Source organism: Ascaphus truei, chromosome 21 (assembly GCF_040206685.1).
Source record: "Ascaphus truei isolate aAscTru1 chromosome 21, aAscTru1.hap1, whole genome shotgun sequence".
In the NCBI taxonomy this organism is placed as follows: Eukaryota; Metazoa; Chordata; class Amphibia; order Anura; family Ascaphidae; genus Ascaphus; species Ascaphus truei.
The window spans coordinates 19102748-19116248 of record NC_134503.1 but is presented as its reverse complement, the minus strand read 5'-3'; the positions used below and the strand labels follow the sequence as shown (position 1 = coordinate 19116248).

General features: G+C 43.9%; 3 protein-coding genes across 5 annotated transcripts in view; all 3 read right to left on the bottom strand.

The window, feature by feature from the left end:
- LOC142472282 (Golgi-associated plant pathogenesis-related protein 1-like) overlaps nt 1-11623 on the bottom strand; it is a 64686-nt gene extending 53063 nt beyond the window's left edge. The window contains exon 1 of the mRNA XM_075579254.1: nt 11538-11623. The gene's annotated coding sequence lies outside the window, so the exon portion shown is untranslated. The remainder of the gene's footprint in view (nt 1-11537) is intronic.
- LOC142472278 (uncharacterized) lies at nt 2777-5532 on the bottom strand. Its single transcript, XM_075579245.1, has 2 exons — nt 3173-5532; nt 2777-3117 (listed from the first exon to the last, which is right to left on the bottom strand). Exon 1 carries the CDS (start codon nt 5528-5530, stop codon nt 3284-3286), a length of 2247 nt encoding a protein of 748 aa, XP_075435360.1. The 5' UTR covers nt 5531-5532; the 3' UTR covers nt 2777-3117; nt 3173-3283.
- Nucleotides 5558-11632, bottom strand: LOC142472279 (Golgi-associated plant pathogenesis-related protein 1-like). Of its 3 annotated transcripts, none has more exons than XM_075579246.1 (5): nt 11494-11623; nt 10763-10928; nt 8543-8761; nt 7394-7471; nt 5558-5889 (listed from the first exon to the last, which is right to left on the bottom strand). In XM_075579246.1, the coding sequence occupies exons 2-5, from the start codon at nt 10842-10844 to the stop codon at nt 5735-5737; spliced, it is 534 nt and encodes a 177-aa protein (XP_075435361.1). In that variant the 5' UTR covers nt 10845-10928; nt 11494-11623; the 3' UTR covers nt 5558-5734. The 3 variants fall into 3 exon arrangements, with proteins under 3 accessions (XP_075435361.1, XP_075435363.1, XP_075435362.1); XM_075579248.1 differs by lacking the exon at nt 10763-10928 and adding an exon at nt 11271-11386 and having other exon boundaries at nt 11494-11611; XM_075579247.1 differs by lacking the exon at nt 10763-10928 and having other exon boundaries at nt 11494-11632.
- Nucleotides 11633-13501: the final 1869 nt, after the last annotated feature.

Genomic DNA, 13501 nt, shown 5'->3' with positions numbered 1-13501 from the left:
GAAATGAAGGAGGAAAAAACGAAGCACTGTATCCAGCTATAAATGCAGCAATAAAACCCACAGGAGTACGTTCCCAAAATAAAAAGCTATTTTAATGGGTCAGAACAAGGTAACAAAACACACCTACGTAACAAAACACACCTACGCGTTTCGGACCTCTACAGTCCTTTATCAAGGTGAATACAACAATAAACTGCCGAGTGCAATTTATACTTACCACTAGAACGCATGGGCCAGTTGCAGGAACTTCCGGGAACGTCACATGGTGCGGGTGCACGACCCATGACCCGTGACGCACACCTGTCTGTTCACGTAGCCACGCCTTATAGTCAGTAATCCAGGAGCAGCGTCATGCGCACGGGAGCAGGGGAGACACTGTTCGTGTGTATATCAAACACACCCCCAATCAGTGCTTTCTACTCCGTGATGTAAAAACGCATGACGTCACTCCGTTGTCAGACACGTGACCAACCAGGTCAAACCGCATGGTGTAACTAAGCAACATGACACTATGCGTCCCGTGGTGCACATGTATCAAAACAAAAAAAACTTTATTGAAAACAAATGGTAAAAAGCACTCTCAATGAGGTAATGCATAAACATTTTAAAAACACAATAGAAAATGGATTAAAAACAATTAATGATAACCTATGATATCAGAATACTAAGATCCTCATTTCTAGTTGTACAGTATTGTAAGGTTTTTTTGCTGGAGCAAACATATATAATAAGATGAGATATAATTACACATAGTATAATATAACATAGTTTAGCTCCGCTTACCCAGAGAGAATAGTGAAAAGAGACCGTATATTTATATAATATAACTTGTTAATATATCTCTCAAAGACATATATCATATAAATCTGCCTATTCCTAACAATATAACTAAATATAACTCTCTGCATCTTCTGTCATACGTAAAGAAAACTTATATAGTTAATATGACATACTGTAGATTCAAGTATCCAACAGAAGAGACCCAATATCCCAATCTGAGTTTAGGCCATATGGGATGCGTGTTTGTAGGGTAAATATCCAATAAAGTTCTCTTCTGTTTAGAATACTTAATCTATTGCCACCTCGGATGGGACTAGGTACATGTTCAATACCCTGAACAGACATATTTTTTGAATCTCCCATGCTGCAATGACTAAAGTGTTGGGATACAGGATGACTTAAATCCCCGATGAAGCCAGTTATGGTGAAACGTACGTAGGGTACGTCTGACGTCACCATCACGTGACGTCGGCTCATCAGTGAGGTGTGGGCTCCACTTTGTCTGGGTGCTTCGTAGACTGCGTTCGTGGGCAGCAAGAGCACTCAGACGCTAGGGTTAGTCTCTCATTTATCTATATTCGGTATGTACTAACCAATTAGACAGTTAAATGCAGCTCTGTTATGCCTAAGGTGCCTATGACTGTTTCACTTCAGCCATTACTAAGAGCAGCCTTATTTTGCACACAGCAGACAAGTCTGCATCTAACTGCTTATACCCCACTATTTCAAAGGGTTATTTGATAAGAGACCATCAAGATCATAGGGTTCATTAAGGTTTAATTAGGAGGTATATATTATAAATACCTCTATTAAACACCCTTCCACACCTCTCCGTCTTTTAATATTTTTTGTTTGTTTGTTTTGTGTATGTGGTTTTCTCCAAACAGTTTATTTTAATCAATTTACAATAAAATACAAGTTTTAATTAGGGTGCAACCTCTCTAGTGCCATACAAAAGGGATTCTCTCTTTCTTTTCACTTACCCATTATTCCATTCCCTGTGAGCACCACCCCCCAATCCACTGTTTGGTAACCTTTCCCTCCCAGTGTTTGAGCAGAGTTCATTCTGCAGCTCCTCACCTAGCTGCAGATCCCTGTGTGCTATAAACAAAAATAGCATGTTTCACCCTACCTATCTTTAACTATCACCCTGTCTCCCTCCAGTCTTTGACTCTAAATTCCTTCAACGACATGTATTCTCTCGCTTGCTCCATTTCCTTAACGTCTATTTTCTCCGAGACCCTCTATAATGGGAATTCCGCCCTGCTCACTAATGACCTTAATGCTACCAAAGACCAAGGTCATTATATCCTGCTTATATTAGTCGGCCTCTCTGCAACTTTTGATACTGTGAACCATTCTCTTCTTCTTCACAGTCTCCACACTCTTGGTATACTGTATGTAACAAAGCTTTAGCCTGTATTTTCTTTTACTTCTCCTATTGTTTCAAGTGTCTTGTTCGCCACATAGCCTCTTCCTTTGTCGATCTCTGTGGCCGTTTGCCAGAGGTCTTCTCTTTTCTCTATACATGTTCTTTTAGGGCAACCTGATCTCATCTCTTGAGTTCAAATATTACCTCTATGCTGATGACACAAAAATTTACTTTTCAACCCCTAACCCCACAACTGGTGTCCAGACCAAAGTCTTTGATTGTCTCTCCGTCATATCATCCCGGATGACCCTCCGCTGACTCAAATACATGAACTCCTCATACAGTACTTCCTCCCAAGCCTGACCCTACTTTCCCCTTCTCCTTTACTATTGGAATGAAATTGCTTAATAACTATTGGGCACTGTGAGAGACAATAAGTCTGCGTCAAGGCATGCTCTGGGACACTGGGCAAAGTCTTATAAGCAAAGAGATATAAGGTACAACAGTTTCACACAGACAAGGCATAAAAGGTAAGACAAGTAAGATACATAAGGTACAGTATTGAAGACAGATACTCGGATAGGAACACAACTACTAGATGATGAAAAATCTGAGGTCTTCAACTTTATATTATTATTATTATCATTTATTTGTAAAGCGCCAAAACATTCTGCAGCATGGTACAATGGGGTACAGAGTTATGTATATTAAATAAACAGCCACATACACGTGAGGACAAACATGCACAGACAAAGAGGTCATGAGGGCCTTACTCGTGAGAGATTACAATATAGAGGAATGAAGAACAATGTTGAAAAAATAAGCTATGTTGGCTGTTCATTGTAGGATAGCTTGTGGCTCAGGTTGGAGAATAGGTTGTAGAGATGTTGAAAATTGGAGGGGGTGTAGGGCATGTATGTGCTTGTAGAAGTAGGTTTGTGGAGGGTACATAGGGTAGAGTGAAGTTAAAGGTTAGGAGGGGAGGATCAGAGAAAGTAAAGGGCATGTTAGAGGAGTTAGAGAGAGCAGGAGTGGGAGAAAACCATGTCAAGAGAGGTATATTAAAGTCTCCCAGTATGACAGTAGGTGTGTCAGAATAGAGGAAGTGAGGGAGCCAACCAGCAACAGTTGTCAAGAAATTGAGATGCAGGTCCAGGGGAGGAAAGAGAGGGACACCATGGACTTTGAAGGATGTGAAACAGAGGTGGGTAATGGGGGTATGGCATGAAATGTGCAGTGGAATGTAATATGGCAATTCCTCTGCCCTGTCAATTCCCTGGTCTGGGTGTGTGGCTGAGGGAAACCCCATAGCAAGGGGGTGAGCAAGGTGTCTGTAATGGCTGGAAGGTAGAGAGAGTTGGAAATGAACCGGTCATGTATTACTGTGAGTATGTTGAACACAGATTGTGCGTTCCATAGGGCACAGGAAAAGGAAAGGGAGAGGTGTGATGGGGATGCGGTTGGTGTAATGGGGATGCGGTTGGTGTAATGGGGATGCGGTTGGTGTAATGGGGATGCAGTTGGTGTAATGGGGATGCGGTTGGTGTAATGGGGATGCGGTTGGTGTAATGGGGATGCAGTTGGTGTAATGGGGATGCGGTTGGTGTGATGGGGATGCGGTTGGTGTAATGGGGATGCGGTTGGTGTAATGGGGATGCGGTTGGTGTAATGGGGATGCGGTTGGTGTAATGGGGATGCAGTTGGTGTAATGGGGATGCAGTTGGTGTAATGGGGATGCGGTTGGTGTAATGGGGATGCGGTTGGTGTAATGGGGATGCGGTTGGTGTAATGGGGATGCAGTTGGTGTAATGGGGATGCGGTTGGTGTGATGGGGATGCGGTTGGTGTAATGGGGATGCGGTTGGTGTAATGGGGATGCGGTTGGTGTAATGGGGATGCGGTTGGTGTAATGGGGATGCGGTTGGTGTAATGGGGATGCGGTTGGTGTAATGGGGATGCGGTTGGTGTAATGGGGATGCGGTTGGTGTGATGGGGATGCGGTTGGTGTAATGGGGATGCGGTTGGTGTAATGGGGATGCGGTTGGTGTAATGGGGATGCGGTTGGTGTAATGGGGATGCGGTTGGCGTAATGGGGATGCGGTTGGTGTAATGGGGATGCGGTTGGTGTAATGGGGATGCGGTTGGTGTAATGGGGATGCGGTTGGTGTAATGGGGATGCGGTTGGTGTAATGGGGATGCGGTTGGTGTAATGGGGATGCGGTTGGTGTGATGGGGATGCAGTTGGTGTGATGGGGATGCGGTTGGTGTAATGGGGATGCGGTTGGTGTAATGGGGATGCGGTTGGTGTAATGGGGATGCGGTTGGTGTAATGGGGATGCGGTTGGTGTAATGGGGATGCGGTTGGTGTGATGGGGATGCGGTTGGTGTAATGGGGATGCGGTTGGTGTAATGGGGATGCGGTTGGTGTAATGGGGATGCGGTTGGTGTAATGGGGATGCAGTTGGTGTAATGGGGATGCAGTTGGTGTAATGGGGATGCGGTTGGTGTGATGGGGATGCGGTTGGTGTAATGGGGATGCGGTTGGTGTAATGGGGATGCGGTTGGTGTAATGGGGATGCGGTTGGTGTAATGGGGATGCGGTTGGTGTAATGGGGATGCGGTTGGTGTAATGGGGATGCGGTTGGTGTAATGGGGATGCGGTTGGCGTAATGGGGATGCGGTTGGTGTAATGGGGATGCGGTTGGTGTAATGGGGATGCGGTTGGTGTAATGGGGATGCGGTTGGTGTAATGGGGATGCGGTTGGTGTAATGGGGATGCGGTTGGTGTAATGGGGATGCGGTTGGTGTGATGGGGATGCAGTTGGTGTGATGGGGATGCGGTTGGTGTAATGGGGATGCGGTTGGTGTAATGGGGATGCGGTTGGTGTAATGGGGATGCGGTTGGTGTAATGGGGATGCGGTTGGTGTAATGGGGATGCGGTTGGTGTGATGGGGATGCGGTTGGTGTAATGGGGATGCGGTTGGTGTAATGGGGATGCGGTTGGTGTAATGGGGATGCAGTTGGTGTAATGGGGATGCGGTTGGCGTAATGGGGATGCGGTTGGTGTAATGGGGATGCGGTTGGTGTAATGGGGATGCGGTTGGTGTAATGGGGATGCGGTTGGTGTAATGGGGATGCGGTTGGTGTAATGGGGATGCGGTTGGTGTAATGGGGATGCAGTTGGTGTAATGGGGATGCAGTTGGTGTAATGGGGATGCGGTTGGTGTAATGGGGATGCGGTTGGTGTAATGGGGATGCGGTTGGTGTAATGGGGATGCAGTTGGCGTGATTAGCAGCAAGTGGTGAGAAGGAGACTTTGGGACAGGGTGTGGAATGTGAAAGGATTGGTATGTGGGTAGGGTTAGGATTGGGGAACATGTTGCCACAGAATTGGAGTAGTAGTGATTGAGGAGAGGAAGATAACTTTTATTTGCCTTTGTGTTTATTAAAAGACATTACAAAAGTTATGGTGGGTAAAAAAGTGATTAAAAACCTTCCAGAGTGTACAGCAAATACAATTCTGTGTTTAGGAATGTGTGGTTCGAGAGCTAACCAGTGGGGTTATTATGGATCTGACGCTAGTTATGAGGGCAGGACATTCCTCTCAAAGTAGCCGGCGTTGGTGATATTCCCGTGTGGGTTGTACTGTCCGACCACATAGAAAACTCCTTTGCCATCGGTGGCCAGCCCTACTCCAAGCTGCGTGGAGTCCTTCCAGACGACCTGCGTGAAGTGACCTGTGAGATGCACGAGAGAAGACAGGGGGTCCTTATTTATCAGAGAACCTTCCTTATATTTATCGCTAAAATTTATTCTCATATTTTCTATTTTTCACCTGAAAAAATGTAACTGCTAAAAGCAAATTTGTCAGGAAAGTGACATAGAGAAACTTAACAAATTCACGCTTCTTGGTGTATCAATTTATAAAAAGTATTTTGATGTTTAAAGCCTATTTTGGCCATACATGTGTAAACGATAAATACAGCTCAACCCCCTTGTGGTCCAAAGAATCACATCGCGCTATAAGCGGATCGCGTTAGAAATCATGTACAATTGTATGCGTTGTACAATAAAGTATTTAAGATACCAATAACCGTGTTGTAAAGTATTCATTAATATGAAATATGGGAGCCACGCTTGCATCGCGTTATAAGCGGATTCGCGTTGTAACGGGGTTGAGCTGTATAAGCAAATTGCAACAAAGCATGTGTCAGTTATATGCACCATAAATACATCAACATCGTACATCAACTTCTTCTTTCCGTAAAAGAGAAATGCAAGTAGGCGCACACTCGTAATGCATTCATATGTATGGGTGTGATGCACGTCATACAAACAATAACAAAACCTGCGCCAAATGTAAGAACGTGAATAATGACCTAGCAACATGTGCTGCTAATTATATAAGGTGAGAAATAGTTTATTGGGGACAATGCACTGTTATCAAAAAACTATTTTTAATACATAGCCCTCTATTGGGCCTATTCTAGTAGCTTTGATTTTATCATTGCAAAATTGACTGTGTTGGCATGTTACTACATCACAGAATAAAATTAGTGTAAAAACAGTATTTATTAAGGCAAATCGCAGGTTATATACGGTTTGTTTAAAAAAATGACATACCGCACGAGTTGGTAGCTGCTTTACAACCGAAATGCCCGTAACATGCGATTTCCTCTATCAGTCTGGAAGAGCTGCACAGAGAGACGCTGCGTCTCCCTGCACTGCTCAGACAGGCAATCGCACGGTATATATTTTAATTTTAATAACATTGGATTGAAGCAGGGGGTCTCTGGACCTGGACCACATTACTTTCAGGTCTGCGGACCTCCTGCTTCCTGAGGTACAGGCCCCAGTATGGGGTGCTGGTATTGCCTCAAGTTTAAATGTCCCGGTCACGAGGGGCGTTATCATTATCAGCTACTTCCGTTTTTCTTTAAGACTAATGATGGCGTTATTATCGCCTTGCAAACAATGACAGAGAAAAGTAAAATATGTGTCTGGGGCTTTGGTTACTGACAGTCTTATCAGCAAAAGACATTAGACGCAGATTGTTAAAAAAAAGACCTTCAAAGGCTTTTGTTTGCAATGGAAATGTTTAAAGATGTAATTTAACCCATTAAACATGCCACTGCACTTAGTATATTTCCAGCCTAATATCTTTCCAATTTAAGATATATGAACGCTTAGCACTGTTTAGTTAATTTGGCTCCCTAAGGATTCCTTGTGATGACGCTTTACCTGTGGTGCCTGAAAATCCAGGTTTGCTGAAGTTATAATCCTTAATTTCATTGTACCAGGCATCCACCGCCAAATTACCTTAATAAACGGAAAGAAAAAGAAGTATTTAGAACTGTTCTGCATCATATTACGGCTTAAAGAAGTGTTTCCTCTTGGGGCTTTTTCTTTTCTTACCATGTTTGAAGCTGGGGGTCTCCGGAGCTGGGGGTCTCCGGAGCTGGGGGTCTCCGGAGCTGGGGGTCCCCGGAGCTGGACCATGTTGATTTCAGCTCCAAGGAAACCTCCTTCTTCCCGAGATACTTACCCCGGAAGGTGCTGCCGGTAGCAAGTCTGACTGGGCACCCAATATGGCGGTTTAAAGGTCCCACGCATGGCTGGTCATTAGGAAGTCGCTACGTCATCCCCTGCGGCTTCCTATTGGCCCATGTGACGCGGGACCTTTAAACATGCAGGAGGGACCTGAGGCACTTTGTGATGTAAGTAACTCGGGGGCAGGAGGTCCCCGGAGCTGATATTAACGTGGTTCAGCTCCACAGACCCTCTGCTTCCTACTGTATCCAGGGGGGAACCAGTTTTTTAAAGGCACAATTGCTTTAAAAAAGAAATCTGTACTTGGCAGTTTTTTTCCTACATAATATAACCATTTTTTTTTACCATATTTGAAACCAGAGCTGATCCGGGCCCTGCAAGATACGGTGATCCCCCTGGCTCCTGATACATTTAATGTGTGTAATTCCTTTAAAAGAAGTCTTGTTACGGGTGAAACATTATGGCCACTGGCCACATTATGGCCTCACTTTAGCGACCAATATTGGGTGACCTTACAGTCGCTTTCTTTCTTCTTTGCAAGTAGCAATGTATGATATGTTTGTGAAAGTTTGCGAACTTGTTAAAATTCGCATTTTTGTGTGAAAAAAAAATCATGGAAAAAATTTCACTTCACCCAAAAAATCCCCGGGTTATCTGACCCCGATGTGACTATGGTGTGCACGGTCACATGACCAAGGTGTGCTTGCTACATATTTTCCCTGTCTAACTGCCCTCTAGGGGTGTGGATGGCTGCCCTTGTAGACCAGTGAGCATACAAGTAGCTCTCTACTGACTTACAGTATAGATAGTATAGGAGGTTTGATAGTAGGAATCATATACCTGCCAGTTCTTTGGCGCTGGGGTTGTTCATCCAGTACAGGTTCTCGCCGTATTGACCTCCGCTGTGTTTCATGGTGTGGATGGACAGCAGATAATCAGCCCACTTTTGTGCTGAGTTGCAGATATCTCGATTGAGTTGGAGAGGAGGCGCCTTATGCTTCGCCCGATAAGTATTATGGGAAGCCAGAAACGTCTGCTCAAACTTGTTCATATTAACACCTTTGGAAAATCAAAGATTAGTTGTATGTGTTTTTCCGTCCAGTGATGGTGAAACAACCAGACAGAAAAACATTCACGTGCCTATCCTAATCACCACAAACCCTCAATGATTACATTTAATTATCTATTGTCTCCTGGTAGAACAGGACAGTTATACACCAAGAGACCTAACTGTTAACATCAGCACATTTTGGCAAGAGCAGTTGCTGACATAAAACAGCAGGCGGCGCTGTTTGTGTCTTTGTAAAGTTTTTTTAGTAAAGTGCAGTCACAGAAAAAGAAAATTGAAAGACTTGCACAACTTATCCCCTAACTATAATAAGGAACCAATCAATATATATTATCATACAGAGAGACTATGTCCTGCACACTCAAAAATCTCCTAAATCAATATCTAATTACAATCACACACACACACACACACTTGCAGAACTGTACGGCAATAAAAGACAGGTTGAATTACTATTAGATTTTTAAGACAACTCGCGATCGCCCACTTGAGTTTCTCGACGGTATTGCAGACTGCGCTAAAATGCAATTTTCTGAACCCGATAGAAACCCGAGTCAACACGCGTCTTAAGACGGGAAGGTTGGAAGAAATCAGGCGCCATGACATGGGTATTCCGAGGTATACAACGCGTGAAGTGTTCGAATAACGGCCGCTGTAGCTGTACAGTATGTAGATGAACACAAAAAATCCTTTAAGGGAATATAAAAAATTAAATTGTCTTTACCTTTCCTTAATTTATAAATTAACTGAATCGCCGGGCTGATTCTAACCCTCTGACCTCCGTCGAATCCCCGGTTTTGAGGTATTTTGGTTAAGAATATTTTACGAAAAAAAACAAAATGGTAGACTGGGTCAGCCCCACAGGACGCGGCCAAAAAAGGCTGCGACATCGGTAGATAATGTCAGGGCTTTCTATTGGGGATCCCGTGGCAACATTTGCAAGATTTTTTAGTCATAATCAGCACAAAAAAGTACATATACCTCAAATTCCATAATAAATTTAACACATATTGGGTATTGTTGCTTTGCAGCAGCAATCTGTGCTGCTCTACTGCTGCGGCACAGTTTATTCGAGCATTTGCCCGTTCTGTGCCGCAGCAGTAGCCTGGCGCGCGCCCGAGAGTGACGGGCGCGCGCCGAAGCAGCGGAAGAGCGCCCTCCGATCGGGGCGCTCTCCCTACCGCTGCCGGGTCCGCCGGGTCCCCCGGAACCCCCTGCCGCTGTCCTGCGATCGCGGGACACCAGGGCTCCCTCGGGGAGCCCCTGGACGCGCGTGCAGGGCGCGCACGCTCCCGAAGACGCGTGACCGCGCGTCTATGACGCGCGGCACGCCGAGGGGCGGCCACTAGCAAGCCGGGAAATCTCCCGGCTTGCGGATCTGGCCGCAGTGTAATAAACTGTGTCGCCAGTGTATTTTTTTTGGGGGGGGGAGGCTTGAAACAAAGGGATCCCCTGGAACAGCAGCATTCAAAGCTACGGGGACCCCCTGAAATTTAAATTTGAAATCCCCTTATGAACAAAATGGCCACGGGGCAGCCTTACTCTGGCAGTGCTATAATTGCGAGATGACACTGCAGCTGCTGATTGGGCGACACTGCAGCCATCTTTATTTTTCCTTGCAAGTACTGGCAAAAGTAAAAGAAATATATATGTGTGTGTGTATATATATATATATATATAGGCAATTGTGGTGTCCTCGGATTCAGCTCTGTGGACCCCCTGGTTTATATAAGGTAAAAAAGAAATAATCCTTGGGGAAGGACGCTGCTTTAAAGCCCTAGTAATAATTACCTGCGTTGCTGGCCATGGCTGGTGGAAAAGCGAGCCCAGAAAAAAAGTACTTACAAAAATAAAAAAAAGTTTATTAAACTACATAATAAAAAACAAAAAACATTCTGATGACAAAAACGGAGGTTTCTCCTCCCACGCGTTTCACACCAAGAGAGCTTTATTATGTAGTTTAATAAACTTTTTTTTATTTTTGTACTTACCCGGTGAGTTGTTAAATGCTTTTTTCTGGGCTCGTTGCATATTTGAATCCTGCCATTCGATTGGCGTGACGCGCAGCAGCATTGCGGGCTCGGTTACACGGGACTCACATTGCCAGGTTACAGGGAGACGGCGCTCTACACGGAGCAGCCACACTCTAGTCCGTGACTTCGGAGAGACGGAGGAGGAACTTCTAAATGGAACGCGTCTCCAGAGGTAATTCATTTCTCCTCTGCAGTGCATGTCCCCCCCAGTTGTTCTCCTTCGGGCTCATTCCAGTTTACATCTCTGACTATCTCAATCTCCATTACTAACCTTTTGGGCGTATTCCCAGTATTCGGCACACCTGCATCCTCAGCGCTGCTGATTATACCCAGACTGTACATCTACATACTATACTGCTATACTTTTGAACGTTCAAGTATTTTGTGTGCTATTCTTTGAGCTATGAGTTGCTGTTTTTTGCATATCTAACTTAAATAACAGTTACAAATACTCACAACCCCTTACATTTTCCAATGGAGACATTAATCACCCCAATCAAATCCCATTCTTATTTGTGAGTCTCAACTGGATTCCATCCTTTGAATATTAGCGTTAGAAGTGACTTGAAGGTAATCTTGCTGCTAAAAAAAAAAGCACTTTACATTAAAATTGCACTTTTTTGGCACAAAACCCCCATCTTTCACTCATTTCAGACCTTGAAGGTTGATATCAGAGAAAACGTTCTTACCGTTATCACTTCTGCCTCTTTAGGATTGTCTTGTCTTGTCTTGTTCGTTGTTGGGTTAAGCTGCTGTGTTGTAGAAGCTCTCAGTTAGGCACTACTGTAGGAAGTATACAAACTCGTTCTATAGTGATGGTACTCTCTCGCCCTATATAGTGATCAGCATGGCACAACACACCTACAATTACCTGTTATTCACCTCCCACTTTACTACAATCACTAAGGGATGTCTTAATTACAGCTGTGTGACACTGCCCTCAATGCTGTTGCAATTTTTTGGCATTTATGTTTCTGAATTTCGCTTCCTTGCCAAACCTCAAAAAGATAATAATGTGGCAAAATGTGTCTACGATTTAACAATTTAGCAAATGTGCAGCAAATATCACCAGACTGAGCAAAACATGGTGTGTGCTATATATACTGTATATATATATATATATATATATATATATATATATATATATATATATATATATATATATGTATATATATATATATCTAACACACACAAAATGGTGTCGCTCAACAAAACCAATAAATAAACTATATCACAACTCAGTCTAAGTAAATCCAAAATTTATATACCAAAATAATCTAGGATGACTGATGGTGCTGGGAAAATATGAATATGTAAATACACAAAGACAAACAGAAACCCCATAATCACTGTTAGCATAAAGAGTCTGGATCAAAGAACGAATGGATTTTAATAGTACAACACACACAAAATAAATAATACTAACAATTTAAAAAACATAAAGAAAACGAACCGCTATGTGACCCTCCATGGCACAAAATACAAATAAAGAGAACAAAAAATGCCAAAACCTATTCTAACCGCAGTGAAAAAGATGAGCCACTAAATATATGAACACAAGGGGAGGAGAAAGAGAAATAGACTCCTCCACCATCCCTTAGCAAATAAGTAGACTCAATAAACTGAACAAGACACCCCTAATAAACGCTAATGCTATATAGAATTATCCTATAATCTAATAATCCCTGGATGACTGAACTGCAAAGATACAGACAAAAAAGCCTGTATGATATACAGCAAAAAATAGAAGCATCAATCAAGGGGTGAAATGGGTCAAAGAAAGTACACAAAAATCCTTCACCGATCATATGAGGAGAATCAACCCGCTTCAGCATAGTCCGAGATAAAGTGTATCATGGCAAAAAGATTCTCAAAAAAAATTATAAAAAATCCTTGGAGGTATTTTTCCCCTTATAAGATATCATTGAATGATATGTCACTGGGGTTTTTTGTTTGCCTTCCTTTTGATCAATAAGCAAGTATAGATATAGGATAAAGTATCTGTCATCTAACTTTAGCATAGGTTGAACTTGATTGACGCATGTCTTTTTTCAACCTCATCTACTATGTGTAGCCAGGTCCTCCGGTTCCCTCCCTCCCCTTCCCCCCGACTTACCTCCACTGAGTGTCGGGAAGCTGCGGGGGCGGGCGCGTCGCCGGGGGCTCCCGGCAGCATCAGATGTTGAGTGCCGCCATTTTGCACGAGGTTCGCGCATGCGCCGTAGTGCGGAAGCCGCGGCGGCCCTCAGAAACCTCGTGCATGCGCAATACACAGTGCGCGAAGCAGGGCCAATCACAGGAGGCTCTTGGCCGGGACTACGATTCCCATGAGCCTTCGCAGAGATTTCTTTTAGCTTATAGCGGAGAATCCTGCATTAAAGTTAATAGAGGATTTTAACTTGATGTTTGTATCTCCGGTTCTGGAGGTCGTGGAAGGCTAATATTTGGCCACTATGGCAAGGGTTCTCTGGCATGAGGACCTGGCAAATTTCAGCCCGCTCAGACCCACAGAACGGATTATTTTAATATGTGTAGATATTAAAGAATGTATTGTATTTTGGGTCTGGTAAAAGCCCGGGAAGGCTAGAGCCCATATGGTATGTTAATGCTCAGGGGGGAGACAAGTGGTCTACAATAAACCCCCTGATCAAAGGCCCCGCCCACCCTGCTTGTGTATGCTAGCACAAAGGAAAGCAG

Excerpts from the sequence above, each read along its gene's own strand:
- LOC142472278 (XM_075579245.1), bottom strand. The coding sequence starts at position 5,530 with ATGTTCCCCAATCCTAACCCTACCCACATACCAATCCTTTCACATTCC.
- LOC142472279 (XM_075579246.1), bottom strand. The coding sequence starts at position 10,844 with ATGCTGCTGCGCGTCACGCCAATCGAATGGCAGGATTCAAATATGCAA. Across the intron at positions 7,472-8,542 it reads CAGCGCCAAAGAACTGGCAG|GTAATTTGGCGGTGGATGCC; the intron begins GTATATGATTCC and ends CCGTTTATTAAG. Across the intron at positions 5,890-7,393 it reads TGGATTTTCAGGCACCACAG|GTCACTTCACGCAGGTCGTC; the intron begins GTAAAGCGTCAT and ends TGCATCTCACAG.